Source organism: Schistocerca americana, chromosome 7, assembly GCF_021461395.2.
Source record: "Schistocerca americana isolate TAMUIC-IGC-003095 chromosome 7, iqSchAmer2.1, whole genome shotgun sequence".
Classification (NCBI taxonomy): Eukaryota; Metazoa; Arthropoda; class Insecta; order Orthoptera; family Acrididae; genus Schistocerca; species Schistocerca americana.
In genome coordinates, this window is record NC_060125.1 from 461,962,554 (window position 1) to 461,988,390 (window position 25,837).

The following is a 25,837-nucleotide window of genomic DNA, read 5'->3' on the forward strand; positions in this document are numbered from 1 at the left end:
TACAGCATATGAAGCTGCAGTTGTCAACGAGCAATCGACTCATGGTTTCTGTGAGCAGCGATCTCAGAAGTAGTCTAACGGCTGTGGGATGGGAAAACATTTCCAATATCCAGTAATGGCACTTGCAGCATTGATCATAATGTCCTGATTTATTTGTGTACTGTACTTACTTGTAATTACTGTTTGGCGTGGAGTACGGTACGTATGAGAAATATTTTAAAGCGGTGAGCAAAATTATACTTCTCTAGCCTGACGCCTTTATGATATAGGAATAAGAAAATCCAGAATAAAAATATAAAATTAGTAGACATCGCAAAATAGTAATAGTAATAATGGAGCAAGGAGCTGAAACAGTCGCCAACAACTGCAGGAAGTCTTCACTCTTACGCCAAACGGGCGTCTATGGTTTTAATTTTTTCTTGAGAAAGTGACGGGAGATTGGAAAAAAGTGTGGAACTATTTTGCAGCATTGCGTTACAAAAAATGGTTCAAATGGCTCTGAGCACTATGGGACTTAACAGCTGTGGTCATCAGTCCCCTAGAACTTAGAACTACTTAAACCTAACTAACCTAAGGACATCACACACAGCCATGCCCGAGGCAGGATTCGAACCCTCGACCGTAGCAGTCGCGCGGTTCCGGACTGAGCGCCTAGAACCGCTCGACCACCGCGGCCGGCATTGCGTTACAGTTTAACCAAGAGATGAGGAACTGAAACAAAAATTTTGAAACCACTTTAGTTTATTCGTAAAGAAGTAATGGTGATCTTATACCGAAACTGAGGGACAAAGCTCAAATGTAAAAAAATTCGGAATGATACATTACAAATACCTGTTTCGGATAAATGAAAATGGGCTGTGGAAGAGATTTTTCGACGATGAGGACAGCCAGAAAAAGATTTCCCACGTGGAAACGGCTACATGAAATCAGAAGCAATGTGAAAGAAATGAAGATCGACCTCACTAAGGAAATTTAAAGAGGAATAAAAGTCAGTTGCAAAGTGATCGGAAGATCGGAATTGCCAGCTGATCTACTGAAAAACAATTGGAAGCAAATTTAATCCGGAATGTTTGTTCAGGTCTTCCACAGGAGCCTCAGATTTAAATCAGGCAATGATATTGCTGTGAACAGAGTAGCCTACTTTCAGGTACACAGTATTATATTTTATGCGACAGCTTTAACACAACAAGCGGCTTATAATGGACAGAGTGTTAATAGATGAGAGGTATCAGAAACTGGATGAGAGGTATCAGAATCGGATGCATCTGCTAAATTAGCCCCTCGTATGTAATATGGGGTGGAGTAAACTCATATAAAAATTACGAAAATTGTAAATTGATTGATGATCAAGTTATTAAATAATACGTGTCCTAGAAAGCGGACATTTAGATGCTGCTATCTACGGCTAGAGCAGATGACGGCTGATGTTCCGTTTGATCGTCCGCTGCGTCTGTATATAAATACCACCTGGGAGACAGGGACACACACACTTCGCACCCATCTCTCATAGGTCTGCGTCAGTGAAATCGTTTCCTGGATCGTTTACATTTCTAAACACAAACACTTCGCACCCAGCTATCAATCGGTCCGCTTCTATCAAACATGGACTTATGCGTTGCCTCTGATGTCGTCACAGTGAGGTTCTTACTAAACGCATGTTTTCGTTAATAACAGGAAATGAGCTCGCGGGTACTGCACACCGCCCTGGATCGCTTAGATTTTCTGAAATAAAGACACACTTCGCAACGAGCTATCACTTTGTCTGCGTGAGTCACGCGCCAGCTTAAGCGCTGCCTCGGGTGACGTCACAGCTTTTCTGCTACTAAACCCATGTTTTCGGAACAAACAGGAAGTGAACTGTACACCGTCCTGGATGGCTCAGACTTCGCGGAAGTGACTGTTTCTGTGCCGCCCGTAGTGTTAACGAAACTGCGCGTCAATGGTGAGATTATTTTCCACTGGGCTAGCAATTAACTTTGATTACTAAAAATCAGGGCAAACTATCATTTCATGCCGGCCGAAGTGGCCGTGCGGTTAAAGGCGCTGCAGTCTGGAACCGCAGGACCACTACGGTCGCAGGTTCGAATCCTGCCTCGGGCATGGATGTTTGTGATGTCCTTAGGTTTAACTAGTTCTAAGTTCTAGGGGACTAATGACCTCAGAAGTTGAGTCCCATAGTGCTCAGAGCCATTTGAACCATTTTTCTATCATTTCATGAGAACTTACGTTGAGGTCCCTTCTGACTGCTCATAGTGCTGTTTATGATAGAGACATTATTCTTCTTCTTATTATTATTATTATCTGGAGTATTACCGTGTTGTGCGTGTGAAATTTTATTAAATATGTGAATCAGCTAGAGCTCAAAACTTTAATTTATAATCATAGTTCCTGATTCTGCTGAGTGAATGGAGCGTAGAAACACCTCTTTTAGTGAGAATAAGAATCACGTGGACTAGCAGACTGGAAACTATGGTTCGCATGTTCTCCATCGCTTTCTGGCTGACCGCAAAAATAGTTTTCAGGCTCTTGTAAAAGACATAGACGAACGAATAAATTCAATAATTTCTTATTTTCGTTAAAATCAATACGCCACCCCACAAGCTGGAGTGTGTGTTACGTAGAGGAAGCCAGCAGGTGCGATTACTCTGTCGGAGAAAGCAAATCTTGACCACTAACGAAAGCGAGACAGGCCAGTGATTCCACATTGATCAGGTTTGTGTAGAAGGTTTTTCCGGCTTTTACTGCCAACCAACATCTATGATTTGCCATCCTTTGAGGCTGCGGTAAATCTACACAGCCTGGACAATTCTTATAATTTGTGTAACTTGGTGTTGGGCTTCTTTCTCAGACAGGAGTGACGGGGAGGACAGCATACAGCGTACACGAGACAGCTGCTTTTGCGGCTGTGGGGAGACGGCAGCAGCTTGATTTAGAACCAGAACTTGGTAAGTAGCATTAGTTTTATTTATAGCAACATGTGACAGTTGTTGGGTCAAGCATTTACATGCATCTTCTTGAAAAGTTCAGTGAAAACAATGTAAATAGTCAAAGATGCTTGTACATCTGATTACCTGTGTCATTGATTTTTAATATTATGGCGTCATAAATTAATTGTGCGGGGATTACGCAGAGCTGATGCTTAGCAAGTCCGTATTTGTTGTTAATTAAGTAATGCACTGCTTGTTGTATTAAACATTCCAACTTATCGTGTGGAACCCTAATCGGTCTGTTCGACCACAACATACAGGAACAGTAGGTGCACGCGCCCAGGTAAATGCAGTGTTCCTCGGCCTCCAGAAAACAATCTATGCACTTCTTATTACCGCCAAACGAACAAAATGTGAGCGTATATTAGACTCGACACTTGGTGAAGGGAGTGGCTATTGACCCTCAACATAAACGAATATAACGAGTTGCCAATATGTAGACAGGAATACCCTTTAATGTTTGACTGAAAAATTGCAGAACAAGCACTGGAAACAATTACTTCCTTATAACATTTGGAAGTAAGCAGTTGGAGTAATTTAAAGTGAAACGACCACATATGATTAATCAAGAGTAAGGCACATTCCACACTGTGATTCAGTGGAACAGTCATCAGGAAATGTAGTCCATCGGCAAAGGAAGTACCTGACGAAATTGTACTTGAATATTGCTCTTCGGTATGGAACCTGTATGCGCCAGGAGGAAATAAATAAGTTCCAGTGAATAGTAACACATTGCAAGTTCGTTAGGAAGCACGATAGTGGGAAGGAGATATGCAGCCAATTCAGGTGGCAAACGCTATAAGAAATGCGTTCTACATCGTGAACAGGTTTGCTGTTGAATATCAGCGAGCGCAAGTTCGTACAAGAGTCAAACAATGTACTACTTCCTGTTAAATATAGATGGCGAAAAGACGATCAACATAAAATTAGAGACATTTAATATGTAGTAAGAGTTTATTGTTTAAATATCGTGTTATGGTGCGTTAATATGTATGGGATAGCATGCCTGTCGAAAATTACCGTTGCGGAATGATGAGCCAAGTACCGTGTGGGTCGGGATTCGACACTAGACGCAGGTCAACGTGTCAGCCCAGCCTCAAGCTACGCCACCTCAAGTGGAAGACACACGAGCACGCGCCCTGTAGTACTGATCTCTCACCATGTGATAATCGCACCTTCGGTCCCGTCAAGAAGGCCTTGAATGGTCAATGATTCCTTTCGCAGCAGGTAGTAACGGACTTCATCACAGAGCAGGACACGGTACTTTATCTAACGGCTATCTTTAACGTGGTGAGTCGGTTGGATGATTTTCTCAATGCTCACGGAAGTTTTGACTGAATGCCTTACCGATTCTGGACAGCATGGTCTTCGAAAGAAACAATTTTAATTGCTTCTAATAGCAACACAGCTGAACCTCCACCACACACTGCATTCTCATATGCTCTAACATCTTGAATTTTATTAATATTTGCCAGAATTTTGCGGATATGTCCTGACAGCATTATACTGCTGTATTTCTGCCTTTAGGACAACTCGCCCTTTTATGACACATGCAGTATGACGTTACAATACTAATAAAGTTGCGATGACATGGATTTGGCATGTAGCTAGTATCTTTTTATTTTAATATCTCTTTCTGGTACTTGTTTAATATTTGAAGTGTCAACAATGGAGTATTTGTTGTTAATTATGAATTGCGGAAAAAACAGAACATCGACATATTTTGTGCAATATTTGATTAACAACAAGTATGTATTTGTTGTCAAATAATACATTGCAGAAATTGTTTAACCCGGGATATCGCTGTAATTCTTTAAACAGTTAATATTCGCTACGAGTATGTTTGCTGTTAAATAACGGACTGTGAAAATTTTGTAACATTGGGTTTACAGACATATCTCAGTATGGAGAGGAATGTATTTGGAGAACCACTAACGTTGCAAAATATTACCTTAAAGTCATAAACAGCAATTAATAAAGAGACGAAAGGTTAATTGTACTTTTTGGAGTCATCAGTCTTCTGACAGGTTTGATGCGACCCACCAAGAATTTATATCCTGAGCCAAACTTTTCACCTCAAAGTAACACTTGCAACCTACATTCTCAATTACTTGTTGGATGTATTCAAATCTCTGTCTTCTGCAATTTTTACGTTGTACAGCTCCCTCTAGCACCATGGACGTTATTCCCCGATATCTTAACAGATGTCCCATCATTGTCGGCGGTTTCCAAATGGTCCTTCTTTCGTCGCCGATTCTGTAGACAACCTGCTCATTCCTTATCTTTGTCTCTAACTAATTGTCAACATTGTTCTGTAGCTCCACATCTCAAATTGTTCGATTCTCTTTTGTCCAGGTTTTTCCACATACCATTTCTTGCTGCTATTCAATGCTGTGCTTCAAATACACATCCCCGGAAATGTATTCCTCAAATTAAGACCTATATTTTACACCTGTAAACTTCTCTTGGCCAGGAATGCCCTTTCTGCTGTTGCTAGTATACTTTTAATGCCCTTCAGTCACCGTGTTTTATGGGTTACTTTGCTGCCGAGGTAGCAGAATCATGTAACGTCTACTTGTTGATCACCAATTATGATGTTAAATTTCTCGCTGTCATCATTTCTGGCATTCCCCGTTACGATCTTATTTCTTCAAATTACTTTCAATCCATGATTGGCACTCATTATACTGTTACTTCCATTCAGTACACTCTTGCTCATTTTGGCTTAGGATCTCACTGTCATCAGAAAATCTTATCATTGGTTCCCTTTCACCCTGAATTTTAATCCCACCCTTGAATCTTCCTTTTATTTCCGTCATTGCTTCTTCGATGTACAGTTTGTAAAGTAGTGACAAAAGAGTACATCCCTTACATCCTTCTTAATCCGAGCACACCGTTTTTGGTCTTCCAGTCTTATTGTTCCCCCTAAATTCTTGTAAATCCGTCTTCCCCCATAGCTTACCCCTATTTTTTTTCCAGAATTTAGAACATCTTGCAGCATTTCACGTTGTCAGAAGCTTTCTCTAGATCAACAAATCCTAAGAACGTGCCTCGATTTTTGGTTCGTCTTGCTTCCATTATCAACCGCCATGTCATAACTGCTTTCCTGGTGCTTTTACTTTTCCTAAAGCCAAACTGATTGTCATCTAACAGGTACACAATTTTCTTTTCCATTCATCTGTATATCATTTTTGTTAGCAACTGGGATCCAGGAGCTATTAAGCTGATTGTGAGACAATTCTCGCATTTGTCGGCTCTTGTTGTCTTCAGAATGATGAAGAGGATGTTTTTCTGAATTTCTGTTGGTAAATCTCAAGTCTCTTACACTCTACTCATGAACGTGAGTAGTCACAGCACGTGATATAGCAGATAGCGTTGCTACCTCTGGATAAGGCGTCCTGAGTTCGGTTCTCGGCTGGGTTGAGGATTTTCTCTGCCCGGGGATCGTGTATTTTTGTTGTCCTCATCATTCCATCATCACTATGAAAGTGGCTAGATTGGACTGTTTACAGTTTGGGAAGGTGTACGGGCGCTGATGAACCCGCAGTTAAGGGCCCACAAAGTAAACAACAACATCATCATCATGAACGTGAGTAGACGTTTTCTTGCCACTTCCTCCAAATTGTTTTCTAAATTCCGATGGACTGTTAAGCAACTCTTCTAAATTCCGATGGACTGTTAAGCATCACTCTTTCATTCTAAGTATTCTAAAGTACTTCGAAGTTCTGATTCTAACACTGGAGCCTCTATCTCTGCCCCATGCACTATTGTTCCTTCCTCCATCACGTCATGAGAGAAATTATCCCCTTTACATGGACCTTCAGTGCACTCTTTCTGCCTGTCTGCTTTCAACTCTGCATTTAATAGTGGACTTACCATTGCCCTATTAATTTTACCACCCTTGCTTTTAATTTCACCGAAGGTTGATTTGACTTTCACGTATGGTGAGTCAGTCTTTTTGGCAATCATTTCTTTCTAGATATCTTCACATTTTTCGTGCAGAAATTTCGCCTTTTCTTCCCAGCCCCTCTTACTTTTTTGAGCCGTAATTGACTTGTATTTCTGTAATTCTATATTTTGCTACATCTATTTGTACTCCTCTTTCTCATCTATGAGCTTAAGTATATCTTCTGTTGTCCATTCTTTCTTCGCAGATACTTTCTCTGCAGCTTCACTTCTCTATCCAATTTCTATGACTGTCGTTTACAGAGATTTCCATTCCTTTCGAACTGCACTGCCTACCGAGCTACTCAGTATCAAAGTATCAATAGCCTCAGAGATATTTGAGCATATGTCTTCATTCCTTGCTCACTGACCCTTCCTGGCTAGCCTCTTGAACTTGAGACTACTCATTTATCACGAAGTTGTAATCTGAGTCTATATCTGTCCCCGGGTAAGCCTTACAACGCAATATCTGGTTTAGGAAGCTCTGCCTGACCGTAATTTAATAAAAGTGGAATCTTGCTCTACCTTCCGGGCTTCTCCATGTACACCTTCTCTTCTTGTGGTTCCTGAACAGAATAATTATAATTACTACCTCAGATTTATTGCAGAAGTCAATCAGTTTTTCGCCTCTCTCATTCCTACTGCCAAGCACATATTTTCTCATAAATCTTTCTTCCATTCCTTACCCTACAACCTTACTCCATCTCCCACGACTTTTAGTCTCTTGACGTTCTGAACTCCCCGTTCGGTACCCTCATATCTCATCGCCTCATCTTCTGTTCGCAGCGTCGGCATGTATAACTGAACTATGTTTGGGGGTGTCTGTCTGCTGTCGCTGCTGATGAGAACAACTATAACACTGCTCACAGTAACTCACTTTCTGCCCTACCACTGTATTCATAACGAACTTCTCATGTTCACCTCCCCCTTGGCAGTCCTCTCCTGGAAATCCGAATGGACAACTATTGCGGTATCTTTTGCCAGTGGAGAAATTATCGTGACACTTTATCAGTTACAGGCCACACGTCCTGGATACGCATCATGTGTTTTTAATGCAGTGATTTCCATTGCCTTCTGCATCATCAAGCCGTTCAACACTGCTGAATATTACGCCTCCCAAAGAAAGTTCCCTTAAGCAAGAACAAGAGAGGGCCTCTCTGTTCCAACCCTCTTTGACAAGACTGCTGGCAGAATGAAGATGACATCTAACTCCAAAAGACTTTGGCCATAATTTCTAATATCATTTACGGTAAAAATTTGAGCAGTTGTGAGATTCAAACCTGTGACTGAGGTCGTTTGATTATTAGTCAAATAGATTACCACAAGATCATGGGTGTAACTGCACTTACATACTACCTGGGAGTGGTGGTTTGTCCCTGATGCCTCATGATGATCCTTTCACTGTGCTGTACAGAACAAGAATGACACATCTCACGTATTTTCTCTAATTATAGAAGATGAGGACGGGCTAGCCAGAAGCTTATATGTCCATAGGGATGGGGCTGGGAGGAATGTCAGTGGAGAGAATAAGTAACCGGACATTCAAGGTTGATACCATCCAGAACTGACAGCGCCTCAAGTGCATGGGCTGGCTTTGGGGGAGGGGAGCGGTGGTACCTTCAATTCACTCCATATAAGTCCATAGGTAGGCCTCTCAGCAAAAATCTTTACTAGATGACTGCTGATACTCACGCGTCGTTTTTTTTCCAGAATCAAAGTGTTCAGCTCAAACTTTTCCCATACTGTTCTCATCTTAAAAACATTCTGGGGAAGGTGTTGAATCCTTGATTTGGAGATAATGCTGGATTGCGATTTGTGACACAAGAACGGTGACGCTTCATGGTTACACTCCCGCTACTTAACTCTGCCTAGTCAGAATGGACTTGTCATTTGCACGTCTCTTGTTTACAGTTATTACTTCAAGCTGCCATTGCAGTTTCTGCGCTGACATTGCTTGCTCTTCACTCTCGCAGACTTTGGACAGAGAGTGTATGTAATAATTTATTTTATTAATTAATATTATCTAGTATTAATGTTTTGTTATAGTGATTGTTAATTATTTTGAAAAGTTAGTTCATGAGCCCACTCAACTCGTATATAGCTCCGAAAGCATACTTGACCTCTCAGGAACAAATAACCCTGGACAAATAGGGAGTATCATGACGAATATAGGGATTAACGACCACAAGGCAGTTGCTGTTAGGCTGAATACCATAACAGCTATTACCATCACAAAGAAACGCAAAGTACATCTATTTAAAAAGCTGATAAAAATGCACTTCACGCGTACTTAAGAGACAGTCTCCATTCCCACCGATATGAACACGGAGGCGTACAAAAGATGTGGAATGATTCAGATATATATATATATATATATATATATATATATATATATATATATATATATATATATATAAATTAATAGATGATGGTACTGATCTCCCATGGTAAACAAAACGGGTCAGATCGCTGTTGCAGTAGCAATGAAAAAAGCATGCCAATTTTAAAAGAATACAAAATCCCCAAGACTGGCAAAGCTTTGCAGACGTTCGAGTACAGCGCGTACATCAATGGGATATACTTTTAATAATTTCCACAATGAAACTCTGTTTCGGAATCTGGCAGTAAACCCAAAAGGATTATGGTCATATATAAAGCATACCAGTGGCAAGACGCAATCAATACCTTCACTGCGCGATAACAACGTTGAAGTCACTGATGACATTGCCACTAAAGCAGGGTTATTAACCACGATTTTCCGAAACTCCTTCACCAAAGAAGACGAAGGAAATACTCTTGAATTCCAATCAAGAACAACTGCAAAGATGAGAAACTTGGAAGTAAATATCCTCGGTGTAGCAAAGCAGCTACATCACTTAACGAAGACAAGGCCTCCAGTCCAGATTGTATACCAGTCAGGTTCCTTTCAAAGTATGATGATACAATAGCTCCATATTTAGGAACTATATACAACCGCTCGCTCACAGAAAGTTCCGTACCTAAATACTGGAAAATTGCTCAAGTCCACCAATACTCAAAAAGGGAAATAGAAGTAATCCGCTGAATTACAGGCCCATATCACTAACGTCGATTTCCTGTAGAGTATTGGCACATATAGTGTGTTCGAACATTATAAATTACGTCGAAGAAAACGATTTATTGACACACAGTCAGTAAAGATTGAGAAAACATCGATATTGTGAGACACAACTAGCCCTTTATACTCATGAAATAATGAGTGCTACCGACAGAGGAGGTGAAATTGTTTCCATTTTTTTATATTTCCAGAAGGCTTTCGGCACCGTTCCGCACAAGCGTCTTCTAACAAAACTGAGTGCCTGTGGAATATCGCCTCAGTTATGCGACTGGATTCGGGATTTCCTGTCAGAATGGTCAGTTCGTAGTGATAATTTCGATTACGCGATAATTCACACAAACCTGGAGGTTGTAAATTCAACTAAATACTTAGGGATTAAATCACAAATAACCTAAATTGGAACGATCACCTAGATAACGTTGTGGGTAGAGCAAACCAAAGACTGCGATTCATTGGCAGAACACATAGAAGGTGCTAGAGGTATACGAAAGACACTGCCTACACCACGCTTGTCAACCCCATTCTGGAGTACTGGTGTGCGGTGTGGGATCCGCATCAGGTGGGACTGACGGATGAAATCTAAAAAATACGAAGGAGGGCGGCTCGTTTTTTGTTATCGCGAAGTAGGGGAGATAGTGCCACGGACATGATTTGAGTGGGAATAATTAAAACAAAGCCGTTTTTCGTTGCGACGGGATCTTCTCATGAAATTTCAATCACCAGTTCCCCCCCCCCCCCCCCTTCGATTGGGACAACATTCTGTTTGGCAACCACATACGTAGGGAGAAATGATCATCACGATAAAATAAGAGAAATCACGACTCGCACAGAAAAATTTAATTGTTCGTTTTTCCTGCTCGCCGTTAGAAAGTGGACAGATAGAGAGACAGCTTGAAGGTAGTTCATTGAACCCTCTGCCGGGCACGTTATTGTGAATAGCAGAGTAATTATGTAGTTGTAGATGTAGATGTTATTTAATAGGAATTGTGATATAGACCATAAGGTAGTTTTATCAGATATACATCTTTTCTTCAATCCAGGGTATTTCTGTGCTCATATTTTCTTCCTCCTCTTCCATCTCATTTTTGCATGCACTTGCATCCACTAAAACTCGCATCCCCTTACCCGTCCAAAGATCCATACCAACATGCACACATATGCACACTGTTTTCTCGATCTTTAGACTTATTACTTGCATTTTTTCTTCCGTTTATATTTTTTACCGATTAACGTTAAGGACGTTACTATTGCAGTGTCTAGGATAATATTTACCCCATCTTTGCACCTCAATATTTATGTTTAATATATTTTAGGGTACCCTCTTCAGAGCTGTTAGACATTACTGAATCCTCTTCGACGACTACAATCAGTTAAAGTCTGATGACAGATTTGTAAGCCGGAATAGTTAAGGAAGTAAAATAGAGCTGTAGAACATTCATAAACCATGCTTTAGATTTAAAACTTCCTCCTCACTACCTGCCAAGATTTAAGTTACCAGGAATTCTCAAGTTAACATCCCGTCACTCCAGTGATAAGGAAACGATGGGAAAGAATGGTGGCGGTATTATTTGCACTACGTGCAATTTTGCATTCTTCAGTCTCAATAGGTTACATGGGGAACAATGTTACCCCTCTACAGGCTAAAACACAAGCACATGGCAGGATCGGCAGTTCTCTCTCGTCGATGGATTCTACGTTCCGCTGATTGTCGTCGGGTACAACTGCTACCTGTCTGTTATGGACCTAGAATTCGGTATCTGTTTCTCTGTCTTAATATTGATTTAATGATTTTGCTTGGGCTCAAATTACCTGAAGTCGTAATATTCGCTCCCTACATTTTGAGCACTCAGCGTCGAGTTAGATTTTTGTATACTGACTAGCCTAACCGCATGAATCATGAACCTTGCCGTTGGTGGGGAGGCTTGCGTGCCTCAGCGATACAGATGGCCGTACCGTAGGTGCAACCACAACGGAGGGGTATCTGTTGATGCTGAGGGAATTAGATTAGGATATGAGACACTTAAAGTAGTAAAGGAGTTTTGCTATTTGGGGAGCAAAATAACTGATGATGGCCGAAGTTGAGAGGATATAAAATGTAGACTGGCAATGGCAAGGAAAGTGTTTCTGAAGAAGAGAAATTTGTTAACATCGAGTATTGATTTAAGTGTCAGAAAGTCGTTTCTGAAAGTAATTGTGTGGAGTGTAGCCATGTATGGAGGTGATACATGGATGATAAATAGTTTGGACAAGAAGATAATAGATGCTTTCGAAATGTGGTGCTACAGAAGAATGCTGAAGATGGATAGATCACATAACTAATGAGGAGGTATTGAATAGAATTGGGGAGAAGAGGAGTTTGTGGCACAACTTGACAAGAAGAAGGGATCGGTTGGTAGGGCATGTTCTGAGGCTTCAACGGATCACCAATTTAGTATTGGAGGGCAGTGTGGAGGGTAAAAATCGTAGAGGGAGACCAGGAGATGGATACACTAAGCAGATTCAGACGGATGTAGGTTGCAGTAAGTACTGGGAGATGAAGAAGCTTGCACAGGATAGAGTAGCATGGAGAGCTGCATCAAACCAGTCTCAGGACTGAAGACAACAACAACATACTGACTAGTCCGTGGCGTAGACATGCCCACTTTAATGTCAGCTACGACACCAAACTCACTATCAGCACCTCCTTCGAAGCAAAAGAGCCAACACCACCATCATCATATCATAAGATGTATATCATTTGTGTTAATAATCTTTTCATAATTTTCTAAAATGAGAAGCAGCGGCAGTCAGTATGTACTCTACAGCGGAACGAATAACGAATGAATTTAAAAAGTAAATAAATGAAAAGTTAGCAGTAGAATCAGAAGCAGTACGAGGCTTTGGATTGCCTTCCATCGGTGTCAGATGAGGTTACATTAACGGCGATTTGACTAGACTGACACTGAAACAGTAAGCGAATGCTTCGCAATACTGGAGAAAACGCTAGAAGTTAAAAAATAAAAATAACAGCAGGACATACATTATATTTATCGATACATTCCAAAGCTGGGGTAGCCACTTGACTCCAAAAACAGAGGAGGAACACCATGGATGTAGATAAAGAGTATCTACTATCTTCCGTCAAGTTCCAATAATTGGTAAAAATGTAACTCTTAGCCTACAAGTTTGATGTTCTATCGTTGCTAATGAAGTTTTGTCTCTACCATCGTGTACGTGGAAGAGCTTAAGTTTCACTCTTGTCACTCCAGTTTCGCAACTAAATGCATTTTTTGCTTTGTTCATGGAGTACCCATAAAGAAAATTAAGTGTTTTTGAACGTAAGGGTATGTAATACTTCCATAGTGAGAGTCGTGAGCACATCCCTAGGATATTTCCATCAAGCAACTGCTAGTAACTTCACGCGACTTAATATATTATATTATTCACATATGTTATATTATTGACTGGATTTTAGAAAAGCTGATTAGTCGCAAATGTGACCTAATTGAAGCAATGAAGGAGACATAAATCTCTACGACAAGCGGGGTGTGCTAATCTAAAGAAATAATTACACATGCTAATCTAAAGAAATAATTACACACACCTAGATCAAAGACGACTCCTCGTATCGCAGTGTAATGGATATTCTGTTGCCCTTGAAAAAGCTGTCAACGAAAAACCAGAAATTTAGGCATTCGATACTAACATTATTGCTGTGGCCACCTACCTTTCTATGACTTTTTCCATTGTCTTGTATAGATCCCTGCGGTGACGCCGAAAGATACCTGGTGCTGGCAACAGATACTTGTTTTTCTTCTTTTTAAGATACGTCTGCTCCACGAAGGTGCTGTTTGGGAGTTCGTAGGCTGCCGCCCACGCGAAGCCCTCTGTGTAAATGCTGTACTCCCCCGTGAGTGCTTGGACGGACAGACACCACGCTATCTGAAAAGAGAGAGAGAGCTCTGCAAATCTAGCTTATAGCTTCAACATGTCTTTAGCTGTTAGACGGCGTGAGAAACGAACATAATTTTGAATCAGGTTGAGACATCACAACCATATTCAAAAATTTTATTTATCCAGATGAATATCTATGTAATGACAAATTACACGTAATTACTGGCAATCCTTTATCTGCGAGAACTTTGTGACAGTTAATATTATCGTTTGTAAAAAAGGTGTTAATTGATTTATTATATGTACGACACATCAATAAGAAAAAGAGACATTCCTTCCGTATCGCCTGATCGACGCCTTTTGTCGCTGAGCTTTGTCGTTGAACGTGGGTTTCATTTTCAGGCGTAGATCAAATACACATTACGATGTCTAAAAATATTTCTTGCATTACGATTTCGTCTTTTTCATGAAAACTTTTCATTTCCAAATCACAATAAAATTTAAGTATTTACAGTGAAAGCGGAATATTTAAATAAGGAAGTTTTCGTTTGGTTCAAGACCATTTCAAACGCCATTTTGTGCATAATTTCCATTTACTTATTACGTTCATTAGAACCGGCACTCATTTATTTGCACGAAGTCCGATAAATTTCTGTGTACAATTCTTCTGAAAGAAAACTGCTTTTCTTTTCACGGTCACTCAAAATACCAAACGTATCATTTCCAAGCTAACTGTGGACAGTAGTTATTTTTCAGTATTACAGCAAATAAAAGTTAACATCACTCTCAGTCATTCTTGCATATGTTTAAGAAAGCGATTAAGAATAAATTGAATGTACATTTGGCTACTGATTTATTATAACGTAACCGCCAAAGTCACGGTTTCAGTCAATAGTTTTACGAACTTGCAGCAGGCTGCAGATGATAATTAGGTCCGAAACTTGTCTTATAATTGAAGTAAATTGTTGTAGTTCCATTGTAAGTGGCATTGGGAAGTATCTCTTTTTATTTCTTTACGGTGGCTGGTTTCGGAGACATGTGCCACAGTGATGTTCAATGCGGCACCATGTGAGACGCAACAACAGAATATACACCACTGTTATTTATATAGTGTTTACTGTTTTTGAGTCTGACATAGTGCCACATTCGTCATGACTGCAGGGGGAGTTTTGGTACAAGGGCTATCGCCTCATCTATTCGTCACACTCACGATACGGATGGTTTGAAAATGGACACAGGTGTCCAACACTACTAACCATCAAGAAATAAAAATTAAAAAATGTACTTCTCAAATGCAACTTACTACGGAGCTAAAACCATTTATTTCAAATAATTTTAGGTGATAATTCATGCTTTTGGTTACCAGATTCTTAATTTAAAATCACTCTCACAACAGTTATAGGCGTTAATTTGTAAGGCATGCTTCAGGTAAATTTCGATAGCTTTTTGGGAGTTCCTCATTGATCTTTTACATACAAAGAAATCTGGACACAGTGGCAACAAGGAGCATACGACAGATGTAATGACGCACATAGCGAAGAGTCCTGGGAGCACAATAACTGAAAGGCAGAAAAATAGCGTTTATTAATAACTATATTACTTGTCTAAACTATACGACTATTTTAACATGCGTAACCTATAGAAAAATGCATCGCAGAACTAATAGTTCCCTTGTAATTATAAGTAAATTAGCCTCTGCTCGCAAAGGTGATTTTTCATTTCTTTAGTGCACAACCGATATCAGAACTATCAGCACTCTCTTCAGATCCACCAGTTCAATTAGCAAAATATTCCAAAAGTACATTGCAACACTGCGTATTCAGCATAACAGCATTTATTGTATACTGTATGTCACAAGCTGCCGAACCCCTAGCTGTCGTGGGATCTAATTAAATTTTCTGTACTATTATATGAAGTTACAATTATTCATCATCACAGATAAAATATGAATATGGTAATTTTTTCTGTCTTACGTTCCTTAACGTGTCATTGTATAATGTTGGCTACTAATTATATTTGAATGTAATGTGGAGAACGAGTGTGCATGCCACGCTTCACAAACATCATCCATTTACTTCGTCATGAACAAACGTGTACGGTAACAAAGCAATAAGTGACTTTAAGAACCACCATTTCAGCCAGAGACCAATTTATTAATAACTATAAATCATCACATGGCTGTGTTCCCATTATCTACTGCTATGGAAAGTCAATTTGTTGTCTGTTTATCAGACAAAATGTAGAAAACGTCTCAGTCCTCTGATTAATGACAATTCTCAATTCTGATCACTCCACAGTTATTGTGCTTCCAATATTACTTGCGTTAAACAAACTACAAATCATATCATTTAATTCTTCTAAAACCTGTACGTCAGGTTTATATTTCTCAAACAGGTGGGATTTCCTAAAACGGTGGGTCACCCGTTTTATTCTATTATCATGATGGTTCGTTTAAGACATCATCACTTAGGCTGACCCGAAGAAAACAGTTTTTGAACAAATTATACTACGTGTAATAACTTATGTCTGTGAGGCATGGACATTAAGTGAGTTCCGGGCAAGTGAGTTCATTGCTATATTACTAATTGTAGCGCAGACAGAAATGGAGCTATCATTGTTGGGCTACACATAGAAAGACAGAAATAAAGCAGTAGATATGAGATGTAGAACGAAGTTCAGTGACATAATGAAAAGTATAAATACCTTGAAATGGCAGCGGGTTGGCGTGTCGCTCGAGGAGAGGACGGTAAACGGTCAGGACAAATACTAGATTTGATCTCAGTTTACCAAATAACACAGAGGGGAAGACAACCGGATATGTGGGACAGAAACATAAGAAAAACAGCTGGATCCAGTTGGCAACAGGAAGCTCAAAGTCACTAGAAATAGAATAAGAGTGTAGCGGCAGCTGCCGAGCCGAGAGGACCCGCAGCAGAACAGCAGCAGCACTTGCGTGATAAACTGTAAATTAATTTAGTCTTTGTTTTCTGTTGACATGCTTCTGCAAAGAAGTTAACTCTACGTGTGTATTTTACTGTGTAAACTAGTGCTTAGAGAATTAATCGAATTTTTTGTTTTTGCTTAAGTCTTGAGAATATTCTTGTGTAGGGCGTCTTCCTAGTGTAAATTTTCCGTGTAGAGAGATTTACTTCTGTTTAATAACTCGCGGTCTCAGAGTTCAGTGACAGATGTGCACACCAACTTTTAGTGTTACTTTCTTCTCCTTTGGTATATTTTCAAACTCAGTAGCGCAATTTGAGACCTTATATGTATTTTATACCCATTACGATATGGCTAGACACTCTGCTTCTTGTGAGCGAACGCAAGGAGAGTTGGCTGCTGTCCGTAAACAGCTGGAAGCTGCGATGGCTACCGTCGACAAGCTTCTAGCTAATGCTCGAAGTTGGGGTGACTTTCGGACGCCAGTGACGATACCTGTGACACATTTGGTGTTGGTTTCTGAGGCCATCCTAGGCTCCTTTCTCCGGCTCGCTGATTTTGTGAAGACAATTAGCAACGCACTCGGGGTGCAGGCTAAGCTGTCTATTTGCAGGATCGTTTCCAAATTTGATGGCGGTCCTCTGGTTTGGACAAGACTGGAAGGTCTGCGAATTTCTCGACCTCCGCTATGGGGTACAGAACTGTAGGGTTTCCCGTAATAGGTTAGGCGTGCACTACACGCAGGAAGCGGCTACTAGGGTAGCGGATGGTTCAAATGGCTCTAAGCACTAAGGGACTCAACATCTGAGGCCATCAGGCCCCTAGTCTTTGAACTACATAAACCTAACTTACCTAAGGACATCACGCACATCCATGCCCGAGGCAGGATTCGAACTTGCGACCGTAGCAGCAGCGCGGTTCCGGACTGAAGCGCCTAGAAACACTCGGCCACAGCGGCCGGCAGGGTAGCGGAGTACTTGTGGCGTCCACATGGGGCTTTTTCAGGTTAGAGGATCCCTCTCTTGGCAGCAAACACGATTTGCCTGTTAAATCAGCCACAGCGACCTAATAGAATCTTCGTCCTCGCAGATCAGAGATAGAAAACATTAATATGATTTAAAAACTGCATGAGCATCCAAGGGAAGGTCCCAGAATTAGTATCGCTTATTGAAGGTTATAATGCACGGATAGTACTGGGAACAGAAAGCTGGTTGAAGCTAGACGTCAGTGACAACGAAATCCTATGTTCCGACTGAATTGTTTGTCGTAAGGACAAAGGTGGCGGCGTGTTCTTGCAGTAAAAAATTCGACAAAATCTAGCGAGGTTATCACGCTTTCCGAATGTGAATTAATCTGGGTGAAACTGAGTATCAAAGAACGGTCAAAAATGGTGATCGGATGCTTTTATAGACCACCTGGGTCAGGTTCCGTAGTTGAAGGGTGCTTCAGACAGAGCTTGCAGAACATTATTAGTAATTTTCCTGATCATGCCGCTGTAATGTGGGGTGACTTCAACTTGGTAGGTATAGATTTGGAGTGTAATACCATCATAACTGGTGCCAGAGATAGGGAATCGTGTTCTGGATGTCTTGTCCGAAAATTACCTTGAGCGGATAGTTAGAGACCCAACTCGTGAGGGTAAGGTCTTAGACCTCCTGGCAAGAAACAGACCTGAACTTATCGAATCAATTAACGTAGAGGAAGATATCAGTGATCATAAGGGTGTGACAGCATCTATGATGACGGGTCCTACAAGGAATGTTAAGAAAGATAGGAAGATACATTTGCTCAGCAGGGCTGACACGATATAGGTTTCAGAATATATCAGCAGTCAGCATCAAATATTCGGTGACGAGGACGTAGATGTGGAGAACAAATAGAACAAATTCAAAGGTATCGTTCAATATGCCCTAGACAAGTATGGTCTGAGTTAAGTTTTAAGAGATGGGAAAGATCCACCTTGGTTTAATAGCCGTGTTAGAAAAGCGCTATGTAAACAAAAAGCACTTCATCTCAGATTCAAGAGAAGTAAAAACGTAGCTGACAAACAAAGGCTGAAGGAAGCTAAAATGAGCGTAAGGAGCGCAATGAGAGAAGCGTTCAACGATTTTGAAAGTAAGACGTTGTTAACCGACCTGAGTAACTGGGTCAAAATCTTCCAATCGTTTTCTCAGCGACCACACCGGCACCGAAACGGAAGATGACAGAGAGAAGGCCGAAAAACTGGATTCGGTCTTCCGAAGCTGTTTCACCGTGGAAGTTCGTAACAATGTTCCTCCTTTCAACTGTCGTGCGAACGTCCAAATGTTAGATTCTGAGATTAGCGGTCGCAGAATTGAAAAGCAGCTACAATCGCTTAGTAGTGGAAAGGCTTTAGGTCCAGATGAGATACCTGTAAAATTACGCGGAAGAACTCGCTCCCTTTCTAGCAGTAACTTACGGTAGATCGCTTTAGGAACAAAAGGTACCTAACGACTGGAAAAAAAGCGCAGGTCATTCCCGTTCTTAAGAAAGGCCGTAAGACAGATCCACACAATTGTAGACCTATATCGTTGACGTTAATTTGTTGTAGAATTATGGAACATGTTTTATGTTAAAGAATTATGACATTTTTGGAAAATGAACAGTTCAGTGTGCGGCCGCAGTTGGGTAAGTGGATTGCTGTAGCCAGTTGCGGGGTTGTGTAGCACTGAGGGCTACGGCGGAGACGAAAACCATACACAATACAATGAAGAAGTCACTTTGGACTTATGAAGCCACCGTTTACTATAATGTGAAGCACAGGCTATCAGCCAATTCCGTGAAATGTGGAAACACTGCAGAGAAGTATGATGACATCCTAAATTTGTCGACAGTGTATCCATGTTGTCAAGTTTTATACATTAAATCCAAAGAGGAAGGAGCAGACGGTCCCTTCTGCAATGTTATTTACGACGTTGTGGCATTCGTCTCCTTCTCGTAATTCAGTATCTGTCTGTAAACTAAAGAGCGACTACCACTTGCTGCGTGGAAGTAGCTTCTGCCGGACTGTCGAATGCGAGCGCTAAGGACCACTTTCCCGTCCAGTGCAATACTAGCGCAGTTATTTACGTAGATTTCGTTCGTGTGCTTCAATGTTATGGTACCTACAAATTTTTCTATTACGTATAATCTTAAAGAATTCGTTGGAAGACATATACTGCCCGGACGTCTCTGCCCACTGTATGTCCACTGCTTTAAAGGCACATTGCGTTATGGTGGTATACCATTATGAAACACTCTGAGGGTGAACACCCCCCCCCCCCTCTCTCCCCGCCGGCCGATGTGGCCGAGCGGTTCTAGGCGCTTCGGTCTGGAACCGCGCGACCGCTACGGTCGCAGGTTCGAATCCTGCCTCGGGCATGGATGTGTGTGATGTCCTTAGTTAGGTTTAAGTAGTTCTAAGTTCTAGGGGACTGATGACCTCAGATGTTAAGTCCCATAGTGCTCAGAGCCAATTTTTAACCCCCACGCCCCGTGATATAATTGGTTAGGGACATTCTCTGTCATTGGCATCATCCGGAGTGGAGGGGCATGAGATAAACACAATGATCGCCCAGCGAATGTCAGAGTTCCAGATGTTGGGTGCATTACATTGTATTGAAGTAATCTCTCAATTGCCATCGTTGTGCTCCTTTTCAGCCTCTAACTAAGAATCAGTCTCTTTCACTATGGAGAGCTGAGCCCGGGTCTTTGACTTTGCAGACACGACAGGTGTTCAGCAATGGAAGTGGAAAACACATTTCTGCAGTCCAGTCTGCCAATTTGCCTTCAAAACCAGTCGAGCTATACACAGAATTGTCGCAGCCGCAATTCTGCAGCAGAGACATGGCTGACACATGCATAACAAATACTGCTAGATTTGCAAACACATTAAATAATAACTTAGTCTCTGCCGTCGACAAAGTTAAGGAGGTAGTTCGTTTATGACACTTCGAGAATGTCTACAACTGAAGTACGTCTTTAGCCACCAGTATGAAGTGCTTCGTCACTTTATTACAACAAATGGTATAAATTGCAACGCATTTTCCACAAACCCTCAAAGTGCTGTTGTTTTGAAGCAGCATTTATTAACCGAATATAAGTTACATGAAAAACTTCTTTAATTTTTCCGTTATAATGGCTGTTAGCCATATTTGATTACAGTAGAACGCCTGAGACTAGAATTCCTAGTTTCTAAAAATAAATTGGTGTTGTTAATAAACCGTAATGAACGACTTTGAATATATACGTTAACTGTCTTTAGTGCTGACTCGGGTTTTCTTGCGAAGCAGCGAGCCTTCTCACACTCGGTGTTGATGAAGGCGTATTAGGAAAATTAGTTAATATAGCTTTTCATCAATTCTCGAAACTAACTCTTTCATACACAGGCCAATACCAGGTATAGAAGTATGAAACCGGAGTTTCCCTGTAGATGGTGCTAGTCGTCAGGGTAAAGCCAGTGAGACCGAATTTGTAGCGCTATCTGCTAACTGCCACGGCTGACGTCGAATGTCAGCACACAGTGATGGAAGTTCCATGCATCGGCATCTGTTTCAAACGCATAAACATGCCAATTTTTGTGCCTACGAACTACGATTTACAAACAGCATTGGTTTTCTGTTGTCATTTGAATGACAAAGAATCGCATCGAATGCTTGTCGAACTTTTCGACAAACATGCTCTTGGGAAAACACAGTCTTTCGACTGGTTCAAAAGATTCAGAAGTGGTGACTGTGACGGGAGAAACGACGAGTGCAGGAAACCACCGAAAAAGTTCGAAGACAACGGATTACAGGGTTTATTGGATGAAGATGATATTCAAACTCAACGGGCACTCGCATAACAACTGAATGTTACGCAGGAAGCCGTTTCTCTTCGGTTGAAAGCTATGGAAATGGTGCATAAAGTGGGAAAATTGGTTCCGCATGAACTGAGTGAAAGACAGAAAGCAAATCGAAAGACCTCTTGTGAAATGCTGCTCGCCAGGTACAAAAGAAGGTCCTTTCTACATTGCGTAGGTGACAGTTGATTAAAAATGGATCCTAAGCGTTCTAAATCATGGGTGAATCCAGGCAAACCATCGACATCTACTGCAAGACCAAATCGCATAGGAAAGAAGACAATGCTCTGTGTTGGTGGAATCAGAAGGATAGAATCTATTATGATCTGCTAAAAGCTGGTGAAACCGTTAACTTTGATCGCTACCAACTGCAAATGATCGATTTAAATCGACCATTACTGTGAGAAACGAGCGGAATATGCAAAAAGCAGCACAAAGTCTTATTACACCACGACAACGCCCCATCACACACAGCAAAACAGGTCAGGGGAACGATCGAGGCGTTCACTTGGGAAATATTAGGGCATGCAGCTTATTCTAGACTTGGCTCCGTCCGATTATCGTCTATTTGCATCACTGGGATACACTCTCGCTGAACAACGTTGCAGTTAGTACGAAAATGTACGAAAATTGCGCGCTGACTGGTTAGCTTCAAAAGAAGACATTTTTGGAGTGACATACATAGCCTGCCGGAGAGGTGGGTGAAAGGTATAAACAGCAATGGGACGGCCGCGGTGACCGAGCGGTTCTAGGCGCTTCAGTCCGGAACCGCGCGACTGCTACGGTCGCAGGTTCGAATCCTACCTCGGGCATGGATGTGTGTAATGTCCTTCGGTTAGTTAGGTTTAACTGGTTCTAAGTTCTAGGGGACTGATGACCTCAGATGTTAAGTCCTACAGTGCTCAGAGCGATTTGAACCAAACACCAATGGAGATTATTTTGAATAAAATATAGTCGATCAGTTTCAAACAACAGATGTGTCATTATTGCAACCTAATTCCGTTTTCTTACTTCTACACCTGCTACACTCCAGTGCCGAATTTTACACATTTATAAACAATTAACTTCGATGTTAACGCATCCTGCAATAAAGAAAATGGTTAACCTCCAGTTCTCGCTAACTGAATGGAATGGTATGGTTTTGAAACGTCACGTTCGCCTCACGTATTGTGAACTGTACTATCAGGACGGTTTACAGACACCTCTTTCCGTCCTCGATACAGCTCGTAAGTCGAAATGTCACATCTGCGCAATGTTTTGTGAGATGAGTATTAGCTGCTGCTGTCTGGCCATCAGAAAACCAGCAGACCTGCATTCTGCTATCACTGACTCGCCGCACAACTACACTGTGCAGCATAGTGTGGCAGTTCCACAGCCAAGTATGTGACGCGAGCTTGCCTTCTGCAGCAGCAGCTAGCACAATTTACTTCAATTGAGGAATACAATGTTTCAAATCTCTGTCCGACCATATAGATTTTGGTTCCCTGTGGTTTCCCTATATCAGTCCAGACAAGTGCCAGGATTATTAGTTTGTGAAGCACACTGCCGATATCCTTCCCCATCCTTTCCTACATAGAGCTTCATGCTCTGTCTCTAAATAACCTCGTAATCGATGGTACGTCAAACTCCCATATTCCAGAACACTGATGGAAGAACACAAAAGTTCTTGGCTCAGCCAGCAAAATTCTTAGAAATCCTGTATTCTACTAGCGCAGTCTTCTGGACGGTTATCGATCAAACGTACCGCTAGTCCACACCGGCCCTCACGGAGCAGCGATGTCTACGGGTGTAGTGGGATTCATTAGAGCAAAGCCAATCAGTGGCTGCCAACACCTGACACATCGGACGGTCTCTGAGGGTCCTTAGTTCAACTGCGGCCGACTCAATGTCTCCGGAAGCCGGCCCGTATTGCAAACCACATGCAGCAGACCATTTCACCATTTGGACGTAATGTAGTCATGAATGACGCTAGCTCCACCATGGCAGCAACCACTGTATTGATATATGGAATAATCAGACATTAAATAAAGTACAAATTTCTCTAGAATTATTAACTCATCTCTAGTCGAGGGACTGGATAACTCACACCGCATACACCACAACAGACAACATTGGCTACTAAGTTTCAGAATAAAGACTGTACTGAGTGAACACTAATAATTATTTAAACTAAAATCTTTTCTTGTATCTCGACTTTAAACCGAACTAAAAGTGAGAAACAGTTTATCAGAGCCCCATACAAATTTCTAACACAATACACATAGCCATGGTAATTTGTGCGTGTGAGTTTTTAATGGATACGAAATTATTTTTAGAATTTAAAACGAAAAACTTGGGCTGCATGGAGTAGATAGTAAGAAGGTGACCGACCTATTCAAGCATCCATTAGGTACTGCAAGCACCAAAGATTTTTCACAGCTACTCAAAATTCACAAGCAGAAAGTTTCGAGACTGTCAGAGCTGGGTAAAGAATATATACAAGTCTAGGGGAAATTATTTTATGCCATTTAGTCCATTTTAAGTAGGCGTCGTTAGAAAAAGGTTTTATTTAAAAATTATTTTCTGATTTTTAGTCTTGTATGTGTCAAATATTTAATCGATTTCAAATACTTCCATGAGATTACAACAGATACATGTGGTAAATTTCAGGATTATTTCAGTTTATTTTCGTCTGAGGCAACCAATATACTGTGTGCTCGCACAATCCTCTCACGAGAAGACCTCGAACGAGAGACTCGGACTCACAATGTCTTAACAGCAACTGTTCTTACCACGAAACATTCGCAAGTGTAACAGAAAAAAGAGTAAACACTGATGGTACAAAAAGTATCCTACGTCACACAAGAGAGACGAGAGCGATTTAATATTGCACTGATATCGCGTTCTGAGCTATATTGAAAGTATGAAGGCTCTAAGTCATTTACAAAATGATTGTGGAAACAAAGCTCCTTTCGCCAGACACCACAGAAGAAAGCGAGTTAATGCTGAATTGTTGTCCACTTCTACGTTGAGAGTTTCAGGTCTACGACACGTCGGAATATGATAATGGCAAACAAAGTACCCACCGCCACACACCAAGAAAGAAAGCAAGCTGATATTGAATTGGCATCCTTTTCTGAGCTATTTTCAGAGTTTCAGGTTTCCTACTTATCGAAAAACTTATTTTAAAATCAACTGCAAAATTTGCGCCAAGCGGAGAAGATAGCGACCTAATAATGCGTTTTAAAAAGGCACTTACCCTCGGATGAAGCGGTTCGCCTGTTTGTGATAAATCCTCACAAGGATTGTATACTTTTCACTGTGATAAGGAATTCCGTTTTTATTGTTTATTACGTGCATTCATATCTATTACAATGGATTGCACCTAACTATAAAAATTTCTTCCGTGTGAATTTTTGACCAAATATCGCCAATCGCAACCTTTCACGTACATGGAGCTTGCACATGTTCACGTTCTGATTGCTCGAAGATCTCAAGGTACGCATTTTGAGCATTGTTAAGATGATATATTTTTCTTGGTTTGGCCCATATAAAAATCACACAGAATATGGAACACATTTTCGAAAATTATGCATATCGGCAGTTTACATCTCTTAACATTCAGGAGAAGGTCTCTCTTGTTACACAGAAATAGGCAGTTGAAACAGATTAAAGTACTTCCAAATGTTTTAGTCCAATAAGTGTTTAGCATCGTTATTTCGTCGTGGCTATCGCACACCTGCACTGTCATGCTATTACTCACCACCAAAGCTACTAGTATAGTACAGAGAGTACTTAGCTGCAGGTCAGTAACAATGACAATGACTTACCGACCAGGTGCTGCCTTCAGGGAAGACTGCATATCGTCTGTGACGAGACAACCTCCTCTCGCTAGAAGCAGCAGGACCTACAGTCAGCGACAGCAGCGCTGCCGCGGTGGTGAAGATAATCCATCGCAACACACACATCTTCGGCCTGAAGGAAAGAAAAATGCTTCTGTGAGGATTAACAACATATTTCCATGGATATTATTAAAGCGTGGCACAATATCTTACATACAAAAATTATTTCCTGAATGACATCTTCGCTAACGATACATAGTTGCAAAAGAGTTTTATTTATCTACTGTTGGATATAGTTTGTAACAAACCCTTTATAAAAAAAACCCTAAAATTT

At 41.0% G+C, this 25,837-nt stretch overlaps 1 protein-coding gene across 1 annotated transcript in view; it reads right to left on the bottom strand.

Annotated features, from left to right (window-relative positions):
• The window catches only part of LOC124623013, a 43,610-nt gene extending 17,981 nt beyond the window's left edge, over window positions 1-25,629 (bottom strand). The window contains exons 1-2 of the mRNA XM_047148803.1: window positions 25,492-25,629; window positions 13,736-13,950 (exon numbers count right to left, since the gene is read on the bottom strand). Of these exons, the coding sequence (XP_047004759.1) occupies window positions 13,736-13,950; window positions 25,492-25,629 (353 nt within the window). The remainder of the gene's footprint in view (window positions 1-13,735; window positions 13,951-25,491) is intronic.
• Between the last annotated feature and the right edge of the window lie 208 nt (window positions 25,630-25,837).